The 27,757-nt window shown below is 42.3% G+C and overlaps 1 protein-coding gene and 1 long non-coding RNA gene across 6 annotated transcripts in view; one reads left to right on the top strand and one right to left on the bottom strand.

The window, feature by feature from the left end:
- Positions 1-12,638, top strand: part of ATXN3 (ataxin 3) — a 38,406-nt gene extending 25,768 nt beyond the window's left edge. For 3 of the 5 annotated variants that reach the window (XM_047861957.1, XM_047861955.1, XM_047861960.1), the window contains 2 exons: positions 3,275-3,363; positions 8,314-12,638. In XM_047861957.1, the coding sequence (XP_047717913.1) occupies positions 3,275-3,363; positions 8,314-8,411 (187 nt within the window). In that variant the 3' untranslated portion in view covers positions 8,412-12,638. The remainder of the gene's footprint in view (positions 1-3,274; positions 3,364-8,313) is intronic. The other 2 variants (XM_047861961.1, XM_047861956.1) reach the window with 1 other exon arrangement.
- On the bottom strand, positions 1,415-8,369 carry LOC125167609 (uncharacterized). Its single transcript, XR_007152841.1, has 3 exons — positions 8,251-8,369; positions 2,470-2,529; positions 1,415-1,447 (listed from the first exon to the last, which is right to left on the bottom strand). It is a non-coding gene; the product is annotated as an uncharacterized LOC125167609 (long non-coding RNA).
- Positions 12,639-27,757: the final 15,119 nt, after the last annotated feature.

Raw genomic sequence — 27,757 nt, 5'->3', positions numbered from 1 at the left:
GGGTCACTCAGTCAGTTGAGCATCCAATTCTTAATTTAGGCTCAGGTCGTGATTCCAGGGTCATGGGATCGAGCCGTGCGTGTGGGGCTCTGTGCTGAGCCCGTGCTTAAGATTTTCTCTGTCTGCCCCTCTCCCCCATCATGTGCGCATGCTCTCTCTCTGTGTCTCAAAATTTAAAAAAAAAAAAATTTATTTCTTTAAATGTTTGAGCATCAGTGGGGCTCCTTCCTGGTTGGAGGACAGTGGATTGGGAAGGAACGTGGGCAGTGATGGTTTCCAGCTCCAGCGGCATCCTCTGAGCCTGGCCTGACCTTCAAAATATCGGTGGGAATTTGAGAACTAGAGAATATCTTATAGAGTCACAAGTTGCTGAGAAAAGTTCAGAACGAACTTCTTGGTGTTTCTGTCCACCATTGCGTAGCATCCAGAGTCTTGTTAGACTCAGTAGTAAAGGAGCTGAGGAACAGCTGTAGTTTCAAATATTAGGCCTTTCACCAGAATTCCTGATTTTTAGGCCTACAGGTTCTCTCTAGCTTCTGTCTCTGGGAACTTGGCTCTAAGGTTATCATGCTCTTCCCTCTGACCCTCTCCAAACTGACCCTGGTGCTGTTATTCAAACAAATTTTGAATTCAAATTCAGGGTTTTTTTTTTTTTTTATTCAAATAGTTTATTTTGTTACACATTCTAATAGTTTTTTTTTCTTATAGACTATTTGAAGCTTCATGCCTAATGTAGTAACCGCCATATTCATGCTTGATCAAACATAAAAATACTGTTTAAAAATCTACCTGTTACAAAGTCATAGTTTATGAATGAGTGTCAGGCAATGTTTTCACAGCCGTATTTTTTTTCCAGTAGTAATCTCTCAATCCATTTTACCTATTATAAAAGCCCAAGTGAATCTCTTACTACACCAGCAGTGTCAGTATAAAACCTACTGCATTCACAAATTGAATTAGTGCGTGTACAACTGTTGTGTAAACCGTAAAGTATTCCACAAATGTGTTAGCATCATCGTCTTCTCTAAGTGTAGCTCTGAAATGATGCAGATTCTCTCCTCCTGTTACTAAAACAGTGTTACCCAACAAAGAGGCAGTTACTGGGCATTGTTTCCATGGTCGCGATTGCTATGATTTTTTTAATTGTCTAACACCTGAGCCACTGCTTCGGTGGCACGGCATAATGTGATTCACTCTAAGAAACAAGATGCTAGAGGTATTTTGAGCAGAAAAGGTTTTAATACAGAGACTCAGGGCTTACGCAGTCTTAGGAAGAGCAAGCGGGCGGTGCGGGCTGTAGCCAGGCTTCCAGAATTCCACAGACCAGCCTGTTGGAAGAGTGCAACCAACCGCCCCGGTTGGGAGGATGGGAAATCAGGACACGGAGTTCAAGAACACGTTGCCATAGCTGTGATCCTAGGGTCTGGAAGCTTGCCACCACGGTTGCCTAGACATGGAAACAGGAAGTCAGCCCCCACTGCGGCTGCCGGGAAGCCGCATCCTGGGACCGGCTCCATGACTTGACTTGCCCGCAGAGAACCACCAAAGCAGCAGGAAGATGGTCGTGCCTCATTTCTGCGAGCGCTCGGTTGATTACCAGCATCCTAGCTGTACAGTGACCTCCGGTGGTGTTTTTAGCTTTCTAGCCTCTGATTCTGAGGGCACATTCGAAGACAGTGGGAGTGGGTACTGATTTGCTGTTTGCACATGTTGCATCTTATTGTGTCAGCAAATATGAGAGGGGTCAGGACTGTTTCAAGGCTGGCAATTCCTTTACTTCTCACTTTTCATAAATTTAAAGTAGATGAAGACTGTCCCTCTAAAGCTGCTGTCTCACCTACCACTCTCTTGTGTTCTGACATGTTGGCTTGGCCGGAGGGGGAAAAGGGCAGGCGGAGAGATCTGATGTGCCAGGATTGATTCCTCCTGCCTTGCAGAGGCGGACCCCGTTACCGGGACGGACTGCTTTCTCGTGCACACCCTGTTGTCGGGATGGGCTGCTGGGAACCTGCCCTCTCGTGCACTGTTAGCCACGCACGCCTGAGAGTAAACTGAGGCAGACGGCAATATGCTTGGGTTTTCTTTGTTGCTCATATTTAAAACAGAAGACTGAGACTCTGGAAGACATCGTGTGCTATTCTATTTGTAGAGTTGCTGGCAAATTTAAAATTCTGGTTCCTTTAAAAATCCTTCTATGCATTTTTTGAAAGCTATGGCTTCTCACTGCAGAGTGTCAGCTGTTTATGTTTTTTTTTTAATTTTAAACATATTATGTATGTATTATGTGAAATAATTTTGAATTTACTTAAAAGCAGAACTAGTTCCCAGAACTCCTTATACTCACCCAAATTCCCTAATTGTGGACATTTCTGAGGAATTTGAGAATAACTTGCAGACATGACTTGCCATTACATTTCAGTACTTTAGCGTATATTCTTTAAGTACAAGGGCACTGCCCTACATACTTACATCATAACCATCGTGTTTAAATGTTTTCAAACGTGGATTTTTCTGACGTCGTTCTCCCTTCTGCAAAAAATCCAGGGAAAATTTATTTTAATATAATAGATGGTACTGCAACTTGATAACGCATCTTAAAAAGTTATTTTAACTTCTTTCCCTTTATCAAGTATTTGGTGGATGCGCACTATGTGACGGGCGGTGTTTTAGTCACTTGGGAAGTGAGATAAGGTTTGTGCTCTTGTTAGCTTGAAGAGGGAGACAAACAGAAGAGTATCAGGTGGTGCTAAGATGACGCCAAAATTGAAAGGAAGTGAGGAGACAGTGAGAATGGCTGCTGGCTGCTGTATGTGGGCTGGGCAGCAACCCACATGCTCTGAGGACACGCTGAAGCTTGGAGCCGGACGGCAAGAAGAAGGCAGCCGTGGGAAGGTCATGTTAACTAGCTTGGTAATTTGAGATGCTTAATGTTCTCAAAGGTGCTCATTTCCAGCGACTTCCAACAATACTAAGGATCTGTAAGTCAAAACACCTACCTGCCAGCGAATGCTTTTGCTTATGTGTTATTTCGCGGTGAAAATCTTTACCTATTAATTTGATAATTCAGATTTTATATCTGGGTCTCCTAGGATCAGCACTGTGCTACTTTTAAGTAATATATATCAGAGTGATTGCTCTGGCCTTCTTTTGTGGAGGTCATGACAGTGACTCTTTTGTTTTGTGGAACCATTTAGTTTCCATGCGCAGTTTTTCTCGTGGCATATTTATTCTTCGGGTTTGGGTTTTAACATACACTCACCTTCACATGTTTCAGGCAGCAGCAGCAGCAGCATCCACCAGCACAGCTTTCCCACCCACGCGAGAGGCCAACCACAAGTTCAGGTGCACTGGGCAGCGATCCAGGTATGCCTCCCTGACTGTGCTGTGTTTGACACGGGCTCCATGTGGTTTTTGGCTTGACAGGCTTTTTTCTCCCCTCTTGAATTACACTGAAATTCACGTATGAATTTGGAATCTACTAAATTTCCTCAGATTAAGAGGCAGGCAGACTAGAGCATTCAGTGGATATGTTGCTTTAAAATTCTAAACAATACTTGCGACTTCACAGTAATTAATACACCCTCCAAAAGTTCCTCGGAGATAAAGAATATTGGTAGGGGGAAGATACGCTTTACCACCTGGAAAACTGAAAACACCCAAATGTAGTCTAAATAATAGGAAATCGAGAGTTAGTGATCAGGCCTTGGTTTAATAGGTCTTAAACTTTGGTCAGTTCCTGGTAGTACCAGGTGAGTGAAAAAGCAACTATGTGACAAAGGCCTTGTAAGCAGAACATGTGAAGAACTCTCAAAACTGAAATAAGAAAACTCAAGGGGCAAAGGATTTGAACAGATACTTCACCATGGGTGACAAATAAGCATGTGAAAATACGATCAATATTAATAATCGTTAGGGAGATGCAAATTAAAAAATTTTTAATGTTTATTTACTTTTGAGAGAGAGCGAGCGAGCGGTCATGAGCAGGGGAGGGGCAGAGACAGAGAGAGACACAGAATCCGAAGCAGGCTCCAGGGTCTGAGCTGTCAGCAACACAGCCCAAAGTAGGGCTTGAACTCACAAACCATGAGATCATGACCTGAGCTGAAGTCGGACATCTGACCGACTGAGCCCCCCCAGGTTTCCCTAGGGAAATGCAAATTAAAGCTACACACCTTATTATAAGAATGGCTTCATAAAACCATAAAATTGACAATACCAGGTGCTGACTAGGATCAGGGTTGCCATGACACTCCTATACTGTTAGTAGGAATGTAAAAGTTTGAAAAATAGTTTAGTATTTTCTTATAAACTTAAATGTGCACTTAACCATGTGATTCAAAGGTCCCGCTCGAGGTATGTAAGCAAAAAAAAAAGTAAACTTCGGTTCACAGGAAAACTTGTACGTGAATGCTTAGAGCAGCTTCCTACTTGTCAAAAACTGGGAGCTACCCAAAAGTTGTCCTTCGGCTGGTGAATGGATGCATGTCTGTGGTACTTGGAAACCACGGACTACTATTTAACAATAAAAAGGGACGAACTGGTACTTTTCCCGATTCCTCCTGCTATTTACAGCTAACAACCACGGACACTTACATCAAAAGAACATAAGAAAATTCTGAAAGCTAGGGGAGAGACAGACTGCTTAGGGGGCTCAGGACCAGAGGGATCACAGAGTGGCATGTGGCCTGGGTTCTCTCTGCTTCACACACCCTGGATTTGGTGAAGAAGCTATGGCCCAGACCCAGTAAGCCTGCTCTGTGTAGTCAAAAGGGACTGCGGAGCAAGTAGAATCTTTTATATAATCTTTTATATAACAAATACTCTAGTCCAGCCAAAGAGTGTCATAAACTGGCCTTATCGTCACCCCACCGCATCAGCACGGGCCAGGTGGGAGCATAGACTGGCATCCCCAGCTGGCAGGCACGAGCTGAACTTGCCTGGCCAGGATGGTGTGGCCAAGTGAGGAACTGGGATTTTCATTTCCTCCAGGAGAGAATGAGGGGCCCTTTCCCATGGGGTCTGTGGTCACAGGGAGCCTAGACTTCCACCCAGCCATATGAGGCGTCCCTCTGGTTTCTCGCAGGGTAGTTTCAGAGGGACCTAGTGGAGAATCCGGAGGCAGTGATTTGAGGCAGTAACGAGGCCACACCCACAGTGTCGCCGAGAGGCAGTCCGGAGGCATTCGTACCCTTCCAGTCAGGGAGATCTTAATGGAGGACAGTGGGGAGCCAGAAGTCCCACGTGTGCACAGCAGTCATGATCGCACACACGCTCCCCCTCTCTGGCCATAGTAAGGCAGCACCCTCTCCCCCACTGGTACTGTGTCAGAAGAGGCCTGCCGGAAGAGAAGACCCAGTCTTGTAACATGCAACATGGCAGATGTCTAGGATTTGATCGGAAGTATTTACCATACCAAGAGCCAGGAAAGATTCAGTTTGAGAAAAGACCATTCATCGGCACCACCACCCAGATGACGCTGATGTTAGAATTCATTAATCTCCCAAGAAGTTTTATTTTATTTTATTTTTTAATTTTACTTATTCTGAGAAAGGAGAGAGCATGAGCGAGAGAGGGGCAGACAGACTGGGAGGGAGAGAATCCCAAGCAGGCTATGGACTGTCAGTGCACAGCCTGACATGGGGCTAGATTTCACAAACCAGGAGATCATGACCTGAGCTGAAACCAAGAGCTGGACACCTAACCGACTGAGCCACCCAGGCGCCCCTCACAAGGATTTTTAAAGCGGCTATCATAAAAATATTATACTGAGCAATTGTGAACATGCTTAAATGAAAAAATAGCTTCAAGAAGGAAGATACAAAGATGAACTAAATGGAAAGTTTAGAACTGAAAAATAACAGTACCTAAAATTTAAAACTGTAATGGGTGGGGCGCCTGGGTGGCCCAGTCGGTTAAGCGTCCGACTTCGGCTCAGGTCGTGATCTCGCGGTCCGTGAGTTCGAGCCCCGCATCCGGCTCTGGGCTGATGGTTCAGAGCCTGGAGCCTGCTTCCGATTCTGTGTCTCCCTCTCTCTCTGCCCCTTCCCTGTTCATGCTCTGTCTCTCCCTGTCTCAAAAATAAATAAACGTTAAAAAAAAATTTAGGAAAAAAAAATAAAAAAAATAAAAGGCTTTATTATAAAAAAATAAATAAATAAAAATAAAAATGTAATGGGTGGGTCCAAAGGTAAATGGAAGGACAGAGAATCCATGAACTTGAAGACGGAACAATAGAAAGTACCCATTCTGAGCAACAGAGAGAATTAGACTGGACAAAACAAACAAAGCCTTGGACACCCGTGGGACCATAGTGGAAAGATCTAAGGTGTGCATCATGGGAATCTCGGGAGATAAGGAGGGTGGGCTGAAAAATGAAAAAGTATTTGAAGAAATGATGGCTAAAAACCCCAGCTTGGGCAAAAGATCTAAAACTCCAGATTTAACTGAGAAAACCTCTAACAGTTAAGCCCAAAGAAATTTATGCCAAGACATGATAATCTAGCTTTTGCAAACTGAAACAAAAGAAGAAAATCTTGAAACCAGCTAGAGACATCTTGCCTGCAGCAGTTTGCATGACAGCAGATTTCTCATCTGAAATCATGGAGATCAGTAGGAAGTGGCATAACATTTTTCGAGTGCTGAAAAGACACTCTCAACCAAGAATTCCCACTGAAAATTTCCTTCAGGAATGAAGAGAAAAATTAAGAGAATTTCTCACCAGCAGACCCACCCTACAATAATGGCTAAAGGAAGCTTTCTAAACAGGTATGATAAGAGAATTCATCTGGGAACCTCAGAAAGGAAAAAAAGAACAGTAGACATAGTAAAAATATGGGTAAACAATAGATGTTCCTCTCCTTTTGAGTTTTCTAAATTATGTTTAATGATCGAAGCAAGAATTAGAACATTGATTTGGTGTTTGGTGTATATGTAGAAAATATTGGGAGAGTAAAGGATGTAAAAGGAGGTGAAGTTTCTACATTTCAACTATTCCAGCCAGTCTGGAAAATAATTTGTCGATTTCTTTAAAAACTGAACAAGTACTAACCATACAACCTGGCAGTTAGACTCCTGGGCGTTTATCCCAGAGATATGACAACTTAACCGTCCATGTAAAAACCTGTACACAAATGTTCATAGAAGCAGCTTTATTTCTTACAATCAAAAACCGGAAACAATCACACTGTGCTACAGGAAGATGAATGGTCTAGCAAACAGTAGTACACCGTGGAATACCACTCAGGACTAAAAACAAACCTGCCGTTGATACATGCACCAACTTGGATGAGTCTCAAGGGCATTATGCTGAGTGCAGAAGAAAATCTCAAAAGATCTCATTACAGTGTGATTCAATTTGTGTAACATTCTAAAAACGACAAATGTGTAGAGGTGGAGAACAAATTAGTTGGCTGCCTGCAGTTAGGGAAGGTCGGGGCAGAGAGGTGGAGAGCAGGAAAGAGATCTTTGTGACACTTGAACAGTTCTCCATCCTGATAGTGGTGCTGGTGGTGACACAAAATCTTACACGTATGATGAAATAGCACGGCACGACACACAACTTTGTACCGATGGCATATCCAAGTTTGGGTTTGAGCTGTAGTTACATAGGATTTAATTATTGAGTTTAATTGTTGAGTTAAAAATTGAGCTGAAGGGTACACGGGACCGCTCTGAACTATCTTTGCAACTTCCTGTAAATAAACAATTATTTCAAAACAAAGTTTAAGGAACAGATTACGTATATATACAACTAAGTTCAATTTTCTTTCACAGCATAATGCCCTTGTTTTGAAATATAGAATAAATGTATTTTGGGGATTGACCACACAGGGGCAGCATAAGCAAATTTTGGAGGGCAGTGGAACAGTTCTGCGCCTGGGTGGTGATGGCGGTTATACAGCTTTGTGTACTTGTCAGAACTCGTAAAACAGTAAATGAATGCATGTGACTTTATGCAACTATTACAAATCAAAATAGGCAGTTGTAGTGGTCAGACCGAAATACATTTTCTAGGAGCTTACCTTTTTTTTTTTTTTTTTTAACGTTTATTTATTTTTGAGACAGAGACAGAGCATGAACAGGGGAGGGTCAGAGAGAGAGGGAGACACAGAATCTGAAACAGGCTCCAGGCTCTGAGCTGTCAGCACAGAGCCTGACGCGGGGCTCGAACTCACGGGCCGCGAGATCATGACCTGAGCCGAAGTCGGACACTTAACCGACTGAGCCACCCAGGCGCCCCTAGGAGCTTACCTTTTGATGACTTTGAGAATTTTCCCGAAATGTCTAAGAGATAACACTTGTTTTCTTTCCCAGCAGGAGATGCTATGAGCGAAGAAGACATGCTTCAGGCAGCTGTGACCATGTCTTTAGAAGTTGTTAGAAATAACTTCAAAACGGAAGGGAAAAAATAATAGCTTTTACAAATCATTTAGACCTTCGTACTTTCCAGCATTGTCCTGGGTGATTACAGCATAGACGGTCCATTTTCGTAATGTGTCCAAGGAACAACGTTCAACAGAGGAAATAAGGCTTTAGGCGGTTTGCAACAAAAAGATGAGAAAATGGCAAAATGTGTCAGTTGTAGGACTAAATGACGATCCTCCAAACACTAGCCAAAGAGGCATTTAGCAATTAAAGACATTGAAAATGGTTTTCTAGAGGTTCCTTTTCTTTTTGAGTGTGCAATATCCAACATGTCTAAAGTTAGGGCGTTTTTCTTGGATCTTTTTGCAGACCAGCTAATTAGCTCTTGCCACAGAACTTTTTCCGTTCGTTTTCTTTTCATCCTTTCTGGTCTGGTCGGTTGGCTCGCTTTTCATCATCTTTCAGTTGCTTTTATTTCTCATTAACCAAGTTAACCTTTTAGGAGTGTCTTTTCTATGTTGATAGGAGTAACGGTTCCAGAAGGATTAGCTGCTTTCCCTCCAATCACGTGGCGTGCCCTTGGATGTTTTCTCCTGTTACTTTCTCTGATCACAATTTCTTTGGGACGTGGTTTTCCTTACTTTTCTACAACTCTTTTGAAAGCTGGTAATCTTTCTTGAGGTTTTGCTTCCTAAGCCCTCTAAGATGGGATCATTGTTTCGTGATTCTGATGCATTCCTCCACTCTGAAATCAACTCTGCACAAATATTTGAGAAGAAATGAGAATTTTTTAAATATGTGACCACATCCTTTTCCAGATGCTTTATGAATGTCTTCTCAATTATGTCAGACCTTTACAGCTTTGCTGTAACCCTTTCTCTGGCACCTTGATATTTCCTTGTCTTCTCCAATTGAGAAAAATAGGAGAAGCACGGTATGCGAGCAAGTTTCATTCCGTGTATGATTTAACAAATAATGCCCACCATGAATGTATGAGAGACAAAATCTGGCTTTTGATTTACTTGCAGTTTCATTTTCTTCTCTTTTGTGCCTGGAGCTCTCCGTTCTGTTTACAGTGGAGTCACGGAGCGTAGATGTCTGCTTCTGATGTACATCTTGTAGCAGGATAGATAGCTTGCCAGAGATGATGGTCTGGAACATGAAAATAATCTACTAACAAAAATACATTTAAATTTATACTGTGATTTGACACTTGCATCTTGTTTAAGTAGCTAAAGAATTACAGAAGTCACACAGTACTTACTGGGTCTGTAAATACGAAAGTCTTTAGTTTTGATAAACATTTTGATTGGGATGCACGGAGTTTGTTTCTGGGTCAATATAGTGGTATGATTTTGGTGGAAATTAATTGTCTGTCTGAAGTGGACATTTCGGATTCTGTCACTTATGCCCCATCCCTCATTCTCCATCCCCCTGTTGAAGCTCTTTTGAATGTTGAGTTGTTCATAAGCTAAAAGTTAGGAAATTTCAGCCGACGGCTTAGAAAATTAAACGATGATATGTTGCCATGACTAGTGTATGGCTGTACACATTTTATCAGGGAAATTTTTTTGATCTAGGATTTATGGCTGAGTTGAAAAGAGATGGGAAAATGACTTTTTATGATTATGAAGTAGCTTTTTTTTTTTTTTTTTTGGATAGAGACAGGTTTTCTTTTTAGTCATTATTTTGTGCCAAATAAAGTTTTCTGAAGTTTCCCTTGCAAAATTAGACACTTTTACTTTAAAATCTAAAGTTTTCTTTTGAGAATCGAAACGTTTTCAGAAGAGTTATGAAACTTTAGAACTGTAAGAGACATTGGAGTTTAGTACTGCTCTCTCAAGATTTACAAACCAAAATATTTTAAGAGTGACCATTTCTGCCATTATCCCCAGTATGCTTGTCCTGTTTTCCATGGATATTTGGCTTTTACGTTTTCCCATTGAAAAATTACATTCGACTTTTCATACACTTAAATGGATGAGCTACCTAATATAAAAATGAGTAAAGAAATATGCAGAAAGTTTTAACCTTAGAGTTTATAAAGTTCTCATATTACACACCTTTATTAAAGCACTTAAGGAGATATAGCATGTTGATCTTCATTTAGGGATTTTTTTTCTTTTTTTTTTTTTAAGCAGAGCTGAGCACACACTGGATACATTTCTGAATGTGTTTATTTAGTTAGTGTCTTATGAATGTTATACTCGGCAGGCAGATCCAGAATGACTAGGGAACTGCCAATTTGTTTGAATTGGCTTAAACTTAATTTAGATTCCGTTTCTTAATCGATTGGCCAGTATGAAAAAGATGCCAATGCCTGTAACTACAGTATCAGAAAACTTAGTTATACAAAAGTATAGTTCACACATCAGGAACTGCTATTTACCGGAATCATCCTGCAAGAAAGTCAGAAACAATGAAATTCACAAAAACTGTCCTGCTAAGAACTCTATATAAAGCTTTCCATTCTGTTTTGCCAATTGGGAACACCTTAATGTTTAATATTTAAACTATTGGTATCATTTTTCTAATGTATAAGTTGCATTACCAGGATAAAATACCTACAGTGGCTATGCTAGTGTTTAAAGTTTAAACAAGTTTTGGAAACACCACTTTCATATTTTGAGAGGTTATGGATTTAATAAGTAGTTATTTATGTTTTTAAAATCACAGTAGTTAAAAAAAATTCACAGCAGTTAACCTCTGATCTAAAACCATCAATAAACACTTTTTACAGTAATTAACATAACAAATATGTCAATAATGTACATTGTTTGAAAAGATTTCTGCAGGTAAACTCTATTTTAACTTTTAAGATCTTGGTCAAATAATTTACAATTCACAGAATATGTAAGGAGGTGCTTTTTTGTTTCTTTAAAACTTGATTTTTCTTAATTAAGACTTTATTCATGCCAAAGTTAATACGGAAAAAAGCTCAAAACTGGTTGAAGATCATTATAGGTAAAACTACCAATAGTCTGTGTTATTTCACTTAAGTTGAATAAAGTAATTTTTATTCCTGTCAGAGCCTCAATTACATTTTTAATGTCTGCATGTTTGATACTCCTTAAATAGTATCATGCGAGTGCCAAGATTTATTAAATGTCTTAAAATTGGCCCATTAGATCCATGCAGATTCAAAAAAGATTGAGTCAGTGCATAAGCAAAGTATAGTGATAGAAATTAAAATGTCTCCAGTTGAAATAAATCTATGTTTTTAAATTCTCGAGAGGACTCAATAATCAATATTATGATGATTTCCTATTAACTTTATTTGCAACTGGGAAGCCCAGCGGCCACTATTCTAAATTGTTGTATCTGAGCCCTAACAAGTATGGAGATATTGTATATGTGATCTTAATTAAGAAAAACCAGATTGGATCAACTAATCATTTCACCAGTGTCGATCATTTTTTCATATTTTCAAAAAGAAAACTTTATTCCTGGTCTCTTCATAAACCAGTGTTTTTTGCTAAAGAAAGGAACTGGCTTATATTTTAAAGTCTTACGTTAACAAAAATATTTTGTTCATTTTGCTTTCATGAATGAAAACATTGATATGGCTGGTTAATTCTTGAATTTTTATTTATTTATTTTTTTTTGAAGAAAATCTGTGCTATTTTTGTTCCCCCCAAATGTTCTGGTATTTTAAGAATTAATGCTAGTAACATCACTTCTAAATTTACAGTTATTTGGCTCGCATGTTTAATTAATAATAGTGTATCAGTAAATATCTTAAGACCGGATTCATAGACAAGGAATGGGAAGCAATAGTGAAATATATGTGGAAATTTCTGATTCATTTAGGAAGCGCTTCACTTGTTTCTTGCATAGTTCAAAGGTGAATGTTTCCAGGAATTTTTTAAAGTTTTTTTTAAAAGAGAAAAACGTACATTTGAATGTGAAAAATAGAATTTCTACAACACTGGACTACTAGAAATAACTTTTTAAAAATTACTGTTGTGTATAAATTATTTGAAATTCAAGTACAAAACACACCCGAAAAAGCATTGTCTTTTGGCCGTGACACAAGTGCACTGAGGCACTGCCGTTTGCTCAGGACCCAACTGTGCGGCCCTCGGGGTGTGTTCCTCCCTCTTGAGCTCTCTTGCGGTTACTAGACACACACAGGCCTTCCTCTCTGGTCCTCGGAAAAGCCGGGCTTCCAAAGCACTGTTGAACACTGACGGTTCTCTTGTTAATGTGGATGTTCAATGAGTTGTATTTTAAATATCAAAGATTATAAAATAAAGATAATGTTTGCTTTTTTATTTCTGCTTCCGTTTGTGCTGATTGTTAATTCCCAGTCTCGCTATGCAAAGCGTGGCCGAGGGACCAGCAGCTTCTGTACGCCTGAGGGCTTTTCGGAAATGCAGAGCTTCAGGCCGCAGCTACTGGGTCAGAACCTGCATTTTTCACAAGATCCCCCAGGGAATTCACAGAGCTTCAACTTCGAGAGGCGCTGTTTTGTGGGCTGCTTGGCACTGACACTCAGTTCCAGCTAACTGCTGCCGAAGGGCACGTTATTACGGGATCCTCTGGTCTTTTCCAAGGGACGCTAAGAATTCCAAATTTTTACTTGAAATCTGATTTTTAAGTGGTTTCTCAATTGTTTTTTAACCTTGAGGGCCAAACAAAGCACATTAATAACAGTTTTTAAAAGTACTGTTTTTTCTTCATTTTATCCAATTCTAGACACCAGAATCCAGCTGTAGTGGTGGGAATCCACTTGGACCTATGAAGAATTCTAGAATCCTCAAATCATAATGAGGGCAGTATATCCATTTTATCCTTAATTGCGGTTGGGTGCAAATGTTGAAATAAGTTTCAAATTGATCACCTACATCTTAGCAAAACTTCATAGCTTAATGCTTAGAAGGACCATTTCATTGAATTTGGATGCCACCAAATGGCTCTGATCTCACCAACACCTACTTGTGGGCTCTAAGAAATACGTTGATTCAAAGCTAAAACTTTATATATCAGCTAAAAACTTTATCTTTTAGGGGCGCCTGGGTGGTTCAGTCAGGTAAGTGGCCGACTTTGGCTCAGGTCATGATCTCACAGCACATGGGTTCGAGCCCCGCATCAGGCTCTGTGCTGACAACTCAGAGCCTCTGGAGCCTGCTTCGGATTCTGTGTCTCCCTCTCTCTCTGCCCCTCCCCTGCTCACACTCTGTGTCTCTCTCCCCCCAAAATAAACATTAAAAAAATTTTTTTTAACTTTATCTTTTATAAAGGGAATGTGAGGGTTGTCTTTATCCTGAAGATTTGCATGTTTGAGGACACTTTAACCATTTTGTATCTATGTCACCAAATGCTCACAAGTTCATTTTTTAAGTAATTTGGGTCAGGCTGACCTCTTGACATTCCCCCTTTACACACTGTGGTTCTAGCAGGCCTCCTTATGGGTCTTCAAATAATCTGTGCTCTCCCCACCCTCCCCTGCCCCCGGGGCTCTATCACATTCTCCTTGCCCCCTTCCCTTTGCTGTTTTCATATTCCTGCCCCTGAAGTGTGTTGGCCATCCCCTGCTATGAGGACTCTTTCAACTGGGACTACCCACCTTTGCTGTGCCATGCTCTCCCCCAAGATTGTTCCAGTTCTTTCTGTGTCAGGAACCACCGCTACCCTTTGTCTCTGGCTGCTAGAGAGAAATAATTGCTGTGGCATTCATTCACTCATTCAACAAAACATTTGTGCACTTCCCATGTGCCAGGCATGGTTCTGAGTTCTGGAAACAGTCATGAACAAGACACCGTGCCCTCATGGCTCTTGCATTCCGATTGGCTGTTAGGCAGAGGAAATCTTGACCACCTCAGAGCTGTCACAACGTGGGCAGGGGATCTGCGTCATTTTACATACTACTAAACAAGATTGTTTCAGCTCTCTGGGCACACACGCGGTGGGGGCTCTGGCAGCTTGAAGGCAATCCTCTCTGACAGACAGAAATGGGTGCTGGTTGTCGGGAGCAAAAGCAGCCCAGGAAGAAGTACGCACAGAAGTGGTAAAGGGGTGAAAGGACCAGGAGGGGGCACTGGCATCTTCTGCGATGGCATCTATCCAGGCAAAAAGTTAGGGTCTGATAACCACGCACGAAGGGGAGAACAGACTTTGAGGAACAATTAGCAGTCACTGCCAGGTGAGGCAACAGCAAAAGCAAGATGTAGCATTTTGGGGGAAGATGGAAAGTTGATACAGGAATGAGCATAGACAAAGAAAGGAAATAAGGAAGTTAAATACGAATTGTTAAAGAGAAGTACACCCAACAGTACACACTAAAGAAACAACTGTCTTGAAAGGTGGGGGTAGGATGTGGACTGAAATCAGGAGGATTAATTAAAGGTCTCTGAAAATAGATTCCCCAAAAAGAAGGCATTCATCAATTAAAACAAAACAAAACAAAAAACCTTTTAAAAACTGGCAGAACTGGGGCGCCTGGGTGGCGCAGTCGGTTAAGCGTCCGACTTCGGTCAGGTCACGATCTCGAGGTCCGTGAGTTCGAGCCCCGCGTCAGGCTCTGGGCTGATGGCTCAGAGCCTGGAGCCTGTTTCCGATTCTGTGTCTCCCTCTCTCTCTGCCCCTTCCCCGTTCATGCTCTGTCTCTCTCTGTCCCAAAAATAAATAAAAAACGTTGAAAAAAAAATTAAAAAAAAAAAAAAAACTGGCAGAACTAAAGACATGGCTTTTGAAAGGGTCTGCCGAATGCCCGACATAATGAACGACACTACAAACAAACTCATTAATTTCAGAGCATCAGAGGTAAAAAACAAGGCACAGAGAATAATCAGAGAAAAATAGAGCAGGAAAACACAGAGCTCTAGGTAGAGAGATTGAGTCTAAGCAAATAGAATTCTTGATGCTTTCTTGCACACAGAATTAGGAGCATGTTTTACAATGCTCCTGATGCGTTCTAGAAGGACTTGCAATTCTGTAGTAACAGAAAAATGTGCAAATTAAAAATAAGGAACCTGATGGGGAAGGGCACCTGGCTGGCTCAGTCAGAAAATTATGCAACTCTTGATCTTGGGGTCATGAGTTCAAGCCCCATGCTGAGGGTAGAGATGACAAAATTAAATAAATAAATAAACTTTAAAAAATATGGAGGGGCCCCTGGGTGGCTTGGTCAGTTGAGTGGCTGGGTCTTGATTTCGGCTCAGGTCATGATCTCAGCGTTCATGAGATGGAGCCCCACCTCAGGCTCTGTGCTGACAGCGTGGAACCTGCTTGGGATCCTCTCCCTCTCTCTCTCTGACACTCCCCTGCTCATGCTTGTTCTTTCTCCCTCTCAAAATAAATAAATAAACATTTTTAAAAATATGGAACCTGTTAACCTCAGAAAAATAGAGAGTTGAAAAAATTTTTTAAATGTAATCTTTTAAAAATTTTATTTATTTTTATTTATTTTTGAGAGAGACAGAGACCGACTGTGAGCAGGGAAGGGCAGAGAGAGAGACACACACACAGAATCCGAAGCCTGCTCTAGGCTCTGAGCTATCAGCACAGAGCCTGATGCGGGGCTTGAAGTCACGAATTGTAAGATCGTGACCTGAGCCGAAGTTGGACGCTTAACCGACAGAGCCACCCAGGTAGGTGCCCCATCTTTCTTTTGTTTCTTTTTTTTTTTTTTTAAAGAAATGTAATCTTAATACAACCACTTGGCTCAGTGATGAACAATGCTGATGTGGTTACATAAGGTAAACATCAATTACCAATTTACCGATAATTACCATATCACTGTCCTGGGAGCTCAAAGGAAATCAGAGGTAGAGGCTAGTACAAAAGTACTAAATCTCTTACTTTCCATAATAGAAAGTCAGTAGACAATGTCTAAAATTAATGAGAAAGTGGCAATTTTAAGCATCATTTATTTAGAAATTCAGAGGGAAAGATCAGACTGATACTTAAAAGTCTGCTTTAAAATGTGCTTTTGTGGGGTGCCTGCATGGTGCAGTCGGTGATGCGTCCGACCTTGATTTCAGCTCAGGTCATGGTCTTGATGAGGAGTACAAAGACAAGAAAAGTGTATTTTAAAGTAAATCTCCTTACAGCTTGCGGCCCCCTGATACCTGAGACACTCAGTGCGTGGCATTCCTCAAGAAGTTCACAGCTGCCTTGGGGCGCCTGGGTGGCGCAGTCGGTTAAGCGTCCGACTTCAGCCAGATCACGATCTCGCGGTCCGGGAGTTCGAGCCCCGCATCAGGCTCTGGGCTGATGGCTCGGAGCCTGGAGCCTGTTTCCGATTCTGTGTCTCCCTCTCTCTCTGCCCCTCCCCCGTTCATGCTCTGTCTCTCTCTGTCCCAAAAATAAATAAACGTTGAAAAAAAAATTTTTTTTAAAAATTAAAAAAAAAAAAAAGAAGTTCACGGCTGCCTTAATGTCTTAATGTTTACACTTCACTAAAAACTAAAAGGTCCTGTAAGACCCTGGCTTCAGCATACAAAAATTCCTTAGTAACCTGCGTTACCTCTACCCCCGTCCCTCCACAAATTAAACTACATCATCAGCCACCCCTCCCACTTGCACGTACAGCTCTTTCTGCCCACGGGTCCTGTCCCTGTGCTTGAATAAAATCACGTCTTTGCACCAAAAACGTCTCAAGAATTCTTTCTTAGCCATTTGCCCATGAACCTCAGTTTATAACTTCATCATTTTGGTGCCTTTACATAGGGCTTCAAGTCTTTTTATCTGGACTCTGAGTCTCGGTGCAAACTTGGTGAGTATTTTCTCTCCTCTTCCTTTACTCTCACTTCAGGGGCTTTTCAAGGAGTGTGGTCTCATTGGAACACTTTCAAGTCGAGTGCTCAGGCTGCAATCCTCCAGCCTGTGGCTACTTAACTGTATGGGGAGGAGAAAGCCTGCTTTTTGGCTGGAAGTTAGTACCCTGGCCAGAATGGTAGTAAGACCCAGAAACTTGATGCCCCCTCTTTCTCCCTGTCCTTATACAAAGCTGTCTTTTGGGCACGGGACAGCCACCTAAGTCACTAGGACGGCTGCTAATCTTAAAGACTCCCTTGTGAGGTTTCCTCCTCATTGGCCTAACGTGATCCCCTCCACCTCTGGTCTAGCAGCTTCTGGCCGAGGGGCCTCCGCCGGGAGTCTGTTGAAACCAGTACCGGACTGAATTAAAACCCAATCGGGGACCATTTCGTAGGGAAGTTGGCTGTACAGACTCCATGTGTTGGAATGTCACTTAGAAGTCCACATGATGGACTTCTATCTTTACTATTTTTCATCAGTGTCCCCTACTCACTACTGAGGTTACCAAATTGGATAATTTCCTCTTGTAAAACTTTTTGAGTGTTTTTTATGGGTTAAAAACAGCACGGTCTTCACGGCATGGCATGGCATAGTCTTCAGGGCAAGGCAAGGCAAGGCATGGTATTTCGCTCCATTCACCAGGCACCCATTTGTAGCCCAGGATGCAATGGGGCAGGGTAGGGGGGACGCCGGCATCCCTCCCGTGGGGTCTTTATGTTGGAATGGTGATCAGTAGCGATTATATTCAAAGGACGCCTCTGATTGCCTTTGACAGCTGGAACCTCTAAATATACTGTGTGGGATGCCACCTGGGAATCAGGGGGGATTTTTTGGTCATGGACATTTTCTGCTTTTCTAGGAATGTGGGATCTTCTTCAGTCCCCAAGGACTCTCCCTTGGGATGCCTTTTAACCCACTGGAATCAATTCGGATTGCATGATCCAAGGAAAAAAAAAAACAAACAAACCCTGATCTTCTTTAGTAATATTGCCTGGCCTCAGTACTCCTTAGAAGATGAGGAAAATGGCCCATTAGTGGAACATTAAACCTTAATACAATCTATCAGTTACATCTCTTCTGCAAGAAACAGGGCAAATGGACTGAGGTACCCTATGTCCAGGCTTTCACGGCCCTACATCAGGATCCAGACCTGAGGGCCTCCTGCAGAATGTGTCTATCCACTAGCCAGGTTAACAAACCCCCGTCTGGACATACTGGATGATGAATATCTAAATAGACCCATGCCACCTAACAAATCTGGAGGAATTACTGGCCAGTCCAGACAAACAGGACACTGGCCCTGTCACTAGCCCCCTTCTTTATAAGCCCCAAGACCCCTCTGCTCCCAGCCCAGCTGGACACACTAGGAGTGGAACTCCCTGTCTCCCAGGAGCCTCACTAAATTTGGATCGTATCTTCTTAGGGAGGTTGCTAATAGAGAAATGGGCACAATTAGAGTCCAGGTCTCATTCTCGATGGCCAATCTGGCTCAGATAAAACAACAATTAGGACAATATTCCGAAAGCCCTTCTCAATTTATTGAGGGTTAAGTATTTATTATATTTGATCTGACTTGACAAGATATATATATCATATTAACTTGTTGCTGGACCTGGGAGTAAAAAAAAAAAAAAACCCATATCTGGGCAGGGGCTCAAATGCAAGCTGGTGCAGCCACTCTGGAAACCAGTATGGAGGTTCCTCAAAAAACTAAAAATACCTACCTATGACCCACCAATTGGACTACTAGGCATTTATTCACGGGATACAGGTGTGCCGTTTCGAAGGGACACAGGCACCCCCATGTTTATAGCAGCACTATCAACAATAGCCAAAGTATGGAAAGAGCCCATATGTCCATCAATGGATGAATGGATAAAGAAGATGTGGTATACATATATAATGGAGGATTACTCAGCAATCAAAAAGAATGAAATCTTGCCATTTGCAACTATGTGGATGGAACTGGAGGGTATTATGCTAAGTGAAATTAGTCAGAGAAAGACAAAAATCATATGAATTCACTCATATGAGGACTTTAAGGGACCAAACAGATGAAAACAAGGGAAGGGAAACAAAAATAATATAAAAACAGGGAGGGGGACAAAACAGAAGAGACTCATAAATATGGAGAACAAACTGAGGGTTGCTGGAGGGGTTGTGGGAGGGGGGATGGGCTAAAGGGGTAAGGGGCACTAAGGAATCTACTCCTGAAATAATTGTTGCACTAGATGCTAACTGATTGGGATGTAAATTAAAAAAAAATAATAATAATAAAACAAGTTAAAAGAAAAAAAAAGTTCACTGATGAACTGGCAAATGAGAGACAGGGAACGTTATCCAATAGGTGGCGCTGCTGTCCAAAGCACCGAGCCACACTGGAAATACCAAGAGAGTAGACTGGGAAGGGAGAGATGAGATCATATGATCACTTGTTTAATAGAAGGAATGAAAGAAGGATTCTTTAAACCTGTAAACCATGATAAAATTCAAGAAGTTACTCAAGGAACTGATGAGGATCCAGCTCTATTTCAGGGCCATTTAATAGAAGCCATCCATAAATACACAAATCTGGATCCAACCTCACCTGAAGGAACAGCTATACTAAACACGCATTTTATGTCAGTTGGCACCTGACATCTGCTGAACACGGACTAAAATGGCTCTCAGCCCTCAAACCCCCACCCAGTGCCTACTAGGGGTGGCCACCGGAGTCTTTAGTAATAGAGATGTGGTCTTAAAGCAAGAAAGGACCAGAGAGCTAAATTGCAGGGTAAGTACAGGCTCAAATATTGGTTGCCACTATCGCGTGTTCCCCACAACATCAGACTAACCAGGGGTCAAAGAAAAAACCGGTATCAGACAAAGAATCAGGTAAGTTCCCATGCTATGGGTGTGGCCAGACTGGACATTGGAGTAAAGAATGTTCCAACAGGGCACCTGGGTAGCTCAGTCAGGGAAGCATCTAACTTGATTTTGGCTCAGGTCACGCATGATCTCGGTTTGTGAGTCTGAGCCCTGTCATAGTTTGTGAGTTCAAGCCCGGCATCAGGCTCTGCGCTGACAGCACGGAGCCTATATGGGATTCTCTCTCTTTGCCTCTCCCCTGCTCCTGCACTGTAGCCGTCTCTCTCAAAATAAGTAAATAAACTTAAAGAAAAACAAAAAACAAACAAACAAAAAGAATGTCCAAACAAAGGCTCTCCCCCGGGGCCATGTCTTGTCTGTAAAAAAACAAAACAAAAATAAAATTAAAAAAAAAACCAAAAACCAGTGACATTGGAAGAGAGGAAGGCAGGAACTCGCTTCCCTGCCTGAGAGCAGGAACCAGAGGATGAGGCATGATGGGGCCCTGGGGCTGGTCTGGCTCCCTTTGACATCAAGATGACTGTGCCCCGGGTTACCCTGGATGTGGAAGGTAAGTTTGTCAATTTTCTTATTGATATAGGAGCCATATCTTATTGATATAGGAGCTGTGTTCTTATTCAGCACTCTGGCTCTACCTGTTTTTCTAGCCATAAAATTGTTGGCATAGAGGGGGAAACTAAAACATGCCGCCAAACAATGCCTTTAACTCGTAAGTATAAGACTGTCACTTGGTAGCTCATGTTTTTCAGTCCTTCCATCTTGTCCCACTCCATTACTTGGATGAGACTTACTGTATAAACTAGGAAGCAGGTTTGCTCTTACTAAAGAAGAGGACAGCTTGTTCTCTTTTACATCTGGGGAATTAAAACCTTATTCTGGTATCCCTTCTAATATCTGGAAGGAAGTAAATTCACAGGTCTGGGATTGCGATGTCCCAGGATGGGCTCTTAAAGCCCAGCCAGTTAAAGTGACCTTAAAGGACCCAGGCATTATACCTCTTAAAAAAGCAATACCCATTAAAACCTGAGGCAAAAGCTGGGCTACAACCACTTACTGACAAATTTCTCAAACAAGGTATTCTCAAACACCTTGTCAGTTTCCTTATCACACTCCAGTTTTACCAGTAAAAGAAGCCAAATGGTACAAGATTTAAGCGCCATTCATCCCAAAGTGCCAAATCCATATACCACTCTCACCCAGGTCCCTGGTGATCCCAACTGGTTTACAGTACTTGGTTTAAAAGACGCCTTCTTCTGCATCCCTCTAAGTGAGCAAACACAGCCACCATTTGCTTTGGAACAGGCTTCACCTTCAAACCCACAAGGCTGCTCCATTGACTTGGACAGTTTTGCCCCAGGGGTTTAGAAAAAATTCTCCTTTGTTCAGGGCCACACTTGGCAGAGACCTCCGTGGAACCTCCTCACCACAAGGGACTACAATTCAATATGTGGATGACATTTTAATCTGTAGTCCCAGTAAAGAAACGTCTGATAGTAATTCTACAACTTTGCCTAACTTCTTAGCAGACAGAGGTATTGGGTCGCCCCTAAAAAGACACAAATATCTAGACAAAAATTGCAATATTTGGGATATGAACTAACACCAGGACATCGTACCTTGTCTACTGACAGAAAAAAAGGCTATATTAGATCTTGGACCCCCCCCAGCTACAAAGAAACAGTTCTGCACTTCCCTGGGTATGGTAGGCTTTTATCACCTGTGGACTCCTGGATTTGGGGTCTTAGCCAAACGATCATACGATTCAATTAAAGGCCCCGAGGAAGAACCTTTACTCTGGACAAAAGCCCAGCAGACGGCCTTTCAAACACTAAAAACTAAACTTTCAACAGCCCTGGCTTTGGCTCTACCAAATTTAGAAGAACCTTTCACTTTATAAGTAGCAGAAAAACAGAGACAAGCTTTGCGAATTCCCACTCAAAAATTAGGAAATGAGAGGGCGCCTGGGTGGCTCAGTCGGTTAAGAGTCCAACTTCGGCTCAGGTCATGATCTCACAGTTTGTGGGTTCAAGCCTCGTATCGGGCTCTGTGCTGACAGCTCAGAGCCTGGAGCCTGCTTCAGATTCTGTGTTTCCCTGTCTTTCTGCCCCTCCCCTGCTTGTGTTCTCTCTCTCTCTCTCTCTCTCTCTCTCTCTCTCAAAAATAAATAAATAAACATTTAAAAAGTTAGGAAATGAAACAAGGCCAGTGGGATATTTTGCAAAGTCACTTGATAATGGAGCTCAAGAGTGGCTGATTTCGAGCAATATCTGCCACAGTCCTCCTGGTAGAAGGAGCTTCAAAACTTACTATGAGACAGTCCTTGACAGTGATGACTCCACATCAGGTTCAAAGTGTTCAGAGACCAAAGGCCACCAATGGATGATGGGAGGCCAACTTACTAAACAGGAGGCTACACGTTTAGACACACTGGAAATAGTACTTAAAACCTCTCAGACTTTAAATCCAGCTACCCTTAAGCCTGGACCTGGCCATCATACTTCTCTGTTAGAACATAATTGCTCAGAAATTACTGCTCTTATTTACTCTGGCAGACCTGAATTAAAAGATTCCCCTATTGAGGGGCGCCTGGGTGGCGCAGTCGGTTAAGCGTCCGACTTCAGCCAGGTCGCGATCTCGCGGTCCGTGAGTTCGAGCCCCGAATCAGGCTCTGGGCTGACAGCTCAGAGCCTGGAGCCTGTTTCCGATTCTGTGTCTCCCTCTCTCTCTGCTCCTCCCCTGTTCATGCTCTGTCTCTCTCTCTGTCCCAAAAATAAATAAACGTTGAAAAAAAAAATTAAAAAAAAAAGATTCCCCTATTGAAAATGCAGATGACAATTAGTTGACTGATGGCAGTAGCATCCTGGATAATGGAGAAGGAAAAGCTGGATATGCTATAGTTAGTTTAATCAAGACCATTAAGGCAGAAGCTCTTCCAATAAATACTTCTGCTCAAAAGGCTGAATTAATAGCACTTACCTGTGCTCTTCAAGGAGCAAAAGGCTCTGAATATGCTTTCCCAATACTACATGCCCATGGGGCAATCTGGAAAGAAAGGGGATTATTATCAAGCCATAACAACCCAATCAAATATGGGCCTGAAATCATTACTCTCCGTGAGGCAGTACACCTACTTTAGAATCTAAAGGAAATAATTTGGCAGACCATGCAGCCAAGCAGGCAGCACAAAATAAATATTAAGTCTTATATCAGTTTTGACTCCAGTAAAGTCCATAACTCCAGCCTACTCAGACCAAGAGGCTCACATAGTACAGGAATGGGGATATCCAAAAATGCACAGGACCGGCTTGTTAAAAGGAAAAATCTTTTTAAAAAAATTTTTTTTAATGTTTATTTATTTTTGAGACAGAGAGAGACAGAGCATGAACAGGGGAGGGGCAGAGAGAGAGGGAGACACAGAATCTGAGACAGGCTCCAGGCTCTGAGCTGTCAGCACAGAGCCTGATGTGGGGCTCGAACTCACGGACCGTGAGATCATGACCTGAGCCGAAGTCGGACACTTAACCGACCGAGCCACCCAGGTGCCCCAGGAAAAATCTTTATATTCAAAAATAACCAATGGAAGGTAATAGAGGGTTTACACCAGGCTACTCATTTGGGCAAAAATGCCTTAGGACATATAATTTTAAATATATATATTTAAAATTTTTTTAATGTTTATTTAATTTTGAGAGAGAGAGAGAGACAGAGAGAGACAGAGAGAGAATGAGACAGAGCATGAGCAGGGGTGGGGCAGAGAGAGAGGGAGACACAGAATCCCAAGCAGGCTCCAGGCTCTGAACTGTCAGCCCAGAGCCCGATGTGGGGCTTGAACTCACAGACTGTGAGATCATCGCCTGAGCTGAAGTCGGATGCTTAACCAACTGAGCTACCCAGGCACCCCTAATTAAAAATATATTTGATGGGGTAAATTTAACAACCACAATTAAACAGGTCTGCCGATCCTGTATTGTTTGTGCACAAGTAAATCCAGAAAGCGCAGCTCACCCTCCTCCACTTTTGAAACTGGTCCAAAGGCGTGGAACATATCCAGGAGAGGACCGGCAGCCTGATTTTATACAAATTCCTCCTTGCAAAGGCTCTAAGTTTCCACTAGTGTTTGTTGATACTTTCACTGGATGGATCAAGGCCTTTCCTTGTAAAAGAAAAGGCCATGGAAGTAATCAAAGTTCTGTTGCGAGAAGTTATTCCTAGATTTGGCTTTCCACAATCCTTGCAAAGTGGCAATCGTCCTACTTTTACTGCACAAATAACTCAACAGAAAGCACAGGCTTTAAAAATTAAGTATTTTCTATATTCAGCCCGGCATCCACAATCCTATGGGAAGGCAGAATAAGCTGATCATGCTTTAAAACGGGGCGCCTGGGGACGCCTGGGTGGCTCAGTCAGCTGAGCGTCTGACTTTGGCCCAGGTCATGATCTCGCGGTCCGTGAGTTCAAGCCCTGCGTCAGGCTCCGTGCTGACAGCTCGAGAGTCTGGAGCCTCCTTTGGATTCTGTGTCTCCCTCTCTCCCTCTCAAAAATAAATAAACATTGGGGCGCCTGGGTGGCGCAGTCGGTTAAGCGTCCGACTTCAGCCAGGTCACGATCTTGCGGTCCGTGAGTTCGAGCCCCGCGTCAGGCTCTGGGCTGATGGCTCAGAGCCTGGAGCCTGTTTCCGATTCTGTGTCTCCCTCTCTCTCTGCCCCTCCCCCGTTCATGCTCTGTCTCTCTCTGTCCCAAAAATAAATAAAAAAAGTTGAAAAAAAATTAGTAAAAATAAATAAATAAATAAATAAATAAATAAATAAATAAACATTAAAAAAAATTAAAAAAAAAAAAAAACAGGGCGCCTGGGTGGCTCAGTCAGTTAAGCATCCAACTTTGGCTCAGGTCATGATCTCCTAGTTTGTGGGTTCAGGCCCTGCATTGGGCTCTGTGGTGACAGCCCAGAGCCTGGAGCCTGCTTCAGATTCTGTGTCTCCCTCTCTCTCTCTCTGCCCCTCCCCCTCTCAAGCTCTCTCTCTCAAAAATAAATAAACATTGAAAAAAAATGTAAATGACACCATAACTAAACTTAGTTTACAGAATGAGGAAAATTGGGTTATTCTCTTGCCACAGTAGGACTTCTCAGAATGAGAGCTGCTCCAAGGACTTAGCCCTTCTGAGTTATACAGAAAGCCACTTGTCACAGTGGACTTGTTAGATGAGGATTACCATGCTCTATTAAACTCTTCACTCGAGGCTGGTCTAATTCATAAGTTACTTAATGAATATACCTAACACATGCCTCCAAAACCTGACTCAACTGTAACTGAAAGTCCACCCGTGTAAGCTCCAGAGACATACATGGTTTATTTAAAAAACTGGAAATCGAGGACAGCAGGGGACTTAAATCCAAAATGGAAAGGTCCATATTGGGTCATATGTATTTGAGCTGCAGTAAAATTAGAAGGGCACCCTTCCCAGAGTCCTATACTAGAAGAAAAGCTGTACCTCCTTCGCAGGAAACCAATGAGCAAACTAACATGCCTTCTTACTCCCGTGAACTTGTAGGAGACCTCAAACTCCTCTTCAAATGACAAGGAAGGCTGTATATTTTCTCTTTGTTCTCTGTTCACCTATTTGAACTGACAATTCCTTTCTACAATGGACACAGCATTACGCTGAGCTACAAAATCAAACCACTTATTGGCTGTGTGGAGCCTTGCCCGTGTCAAGTACATCCAGGTTACCCTGGTGGGTTTCCCCATTACAGGGCACTGATCGGCACTCTCTACGTACTTATACTTCAGAAATAATACAGAATGATACCCTGTTTTGTGATAAATCTATCACTAATGGGAATGTTTCTCCTTGGCTCATGATCAGTAAGACATGGAATTTACCAGGACGTTCCCAGATTTTCTCAGACCCTCAAACTATTAAAATATTAACTGACTTTGCAAGCCCACAAATTGATGCCTGCCAGTGAGTGTCTTAAGTTATGAAATCCTACTTATTGCTATAACTGAGGAGGGTATATATCAAATTTGGGATACATATTTATGGCTCACACCCACTACTGGACAGCTCAGTCAAAAGGCACTTTTATGCTGGGGACAAAGAAATCATACCCATGACACCTGGGCAAACGGCACATGACATCTAGTGTGGCTATCTCTAGAAACATGCTCTTGGACCATTATACTCCAGGCTGACTGGTTTGCTTCTGTTTGAATACAGCCACCTGGAGTCAGATGGCTAGCTCCAAACAGAACCCACTGGTTATGTGGAACTAATCAATGGCCTTGGCTTTCTCCAGGGTGTATAGGTCATCATACCTTGGTTTTTGCCTGGATTCATGGGCATGTTAATAAAACCATCACTACCCTGGCTAATCTTCCCAATTTAAAACAAAGATGGATGTGGTCTCTTTTTCATTGGCATGATCATTCGCATCCACATTTGCACCATCTGCAGGGTTAGAAAGTATAATTTGGCATGTGGAAGCCCTTAACAAATATACCATAAAGGCACCCAATGATTCACAAACCAGCATCTCCTTACTCAATACTGAAGTTGCACAAATGTGCAAAGCAGTTCTGCAAAACAAATGGCACAGGGAGGTACATGTGCCATTATTAAAACAGAATGTTGTGTATACATCCCAGATTATCATAAAAATGTCACAGGACTACTAAAAGATATGAATACTCAAATTGAGGCTCTACAAAATCCTTCCCTTTCTCTTAATGACTGGTTAAGTTTCTGGTTTGGAGGGAGGACTAAGGTAAACTATTAAGGGTCTCTTTGTTGGACTTCTCATTCTTATAGCCACTTTATTATTTTTTCTGATATTTGTTTATTTTTGAGAGACAGAGAGAGAGAGAGAGAGAGAGAGACAGAGTGCGAGCCAGGGAAGGGCAGAGAGAGAGGGAAACACAGAATCTGAAGCAGGTTCCAGGCTCTGAGCTGTCAGCACAGAGCTCGATGCAGGGCTTGAACTCACAAACAACGATCAGGACCTGAGCCAAAGTCAGACGCTTAACCAACTGAGACCCAGGGGCCTCAACTGCTTTAATTCTAACATGCTGTTTTCTTCAATGTTTTTTTGTTTTGTTTTGTTTTGTTTTTTGCTTGGTCCCAAGACTCCATCACTACAAAAACTGCAAGTCAACAGATGATCCTTTCTACTCAAGGAGATTCATGTATCCAATCCACCTTGGATTTGGCTGCCTCTCCCTTTCTTAACTCCCACATCCTTAACTGACCAATGTTGACCCATAGGTAGGAACATCTCTACGCCCCTATTCAGCAGGAAGAAGTTACAGAAGATAAGGCCTTCCACCCCCAGCACCCTTAAAGATTTAAGGGTCAAAATTGTTCAGGGGGAGGGAAATGATGAGGAGAACAAAGGCAAGAAAAATGTATTTTAGGTAAATCTCCTAACAGCTTGCAGCCCACTGATACCTGAGACGCACAGCGTGTGACATTCTTTGAGAAGTTCACGGCTGCCTTAACGCCTTAATGTTTATACTTCACTAAAAACTGAAAATAATGGTATCTTGACAAAAGCCAAATATTCAAGGTCCTGTAAGACCCTGGCTTCAGCATACAAAAATTCCTTAGTAACCTGCGTTACCTCTACCCCCGTCCCTCCACAAATTAAACTACATCATCAGCCACCCCTCCCACTTGCACGTACAGCTCTTTCTGCCCACGGGTCCTGTCCCTGTGCTTGAATAAAATCACGTCTTTGCACCAAAAACGTCTCAAGAATTCT

Source organism: Prionailurus viverrinus, chromosome B3 (assembly GCF_022837055.1).
Source record: "Prionailurus viverrinus isolate Anna chromosome B3, UM_Priviv_1.0, whole genome shotgun sequence".
NCBI lineage: Eukaryota > Metazoa > Chordata > Mammalia > Carnivora > Felidae > Prionailurus > Prionailurus viverrinus.
The sequence above is the reverse complement of the archived record's forward strand: the minus strand, read 5'-3'. Positions and strand labels throughout refer to the sequence as shown.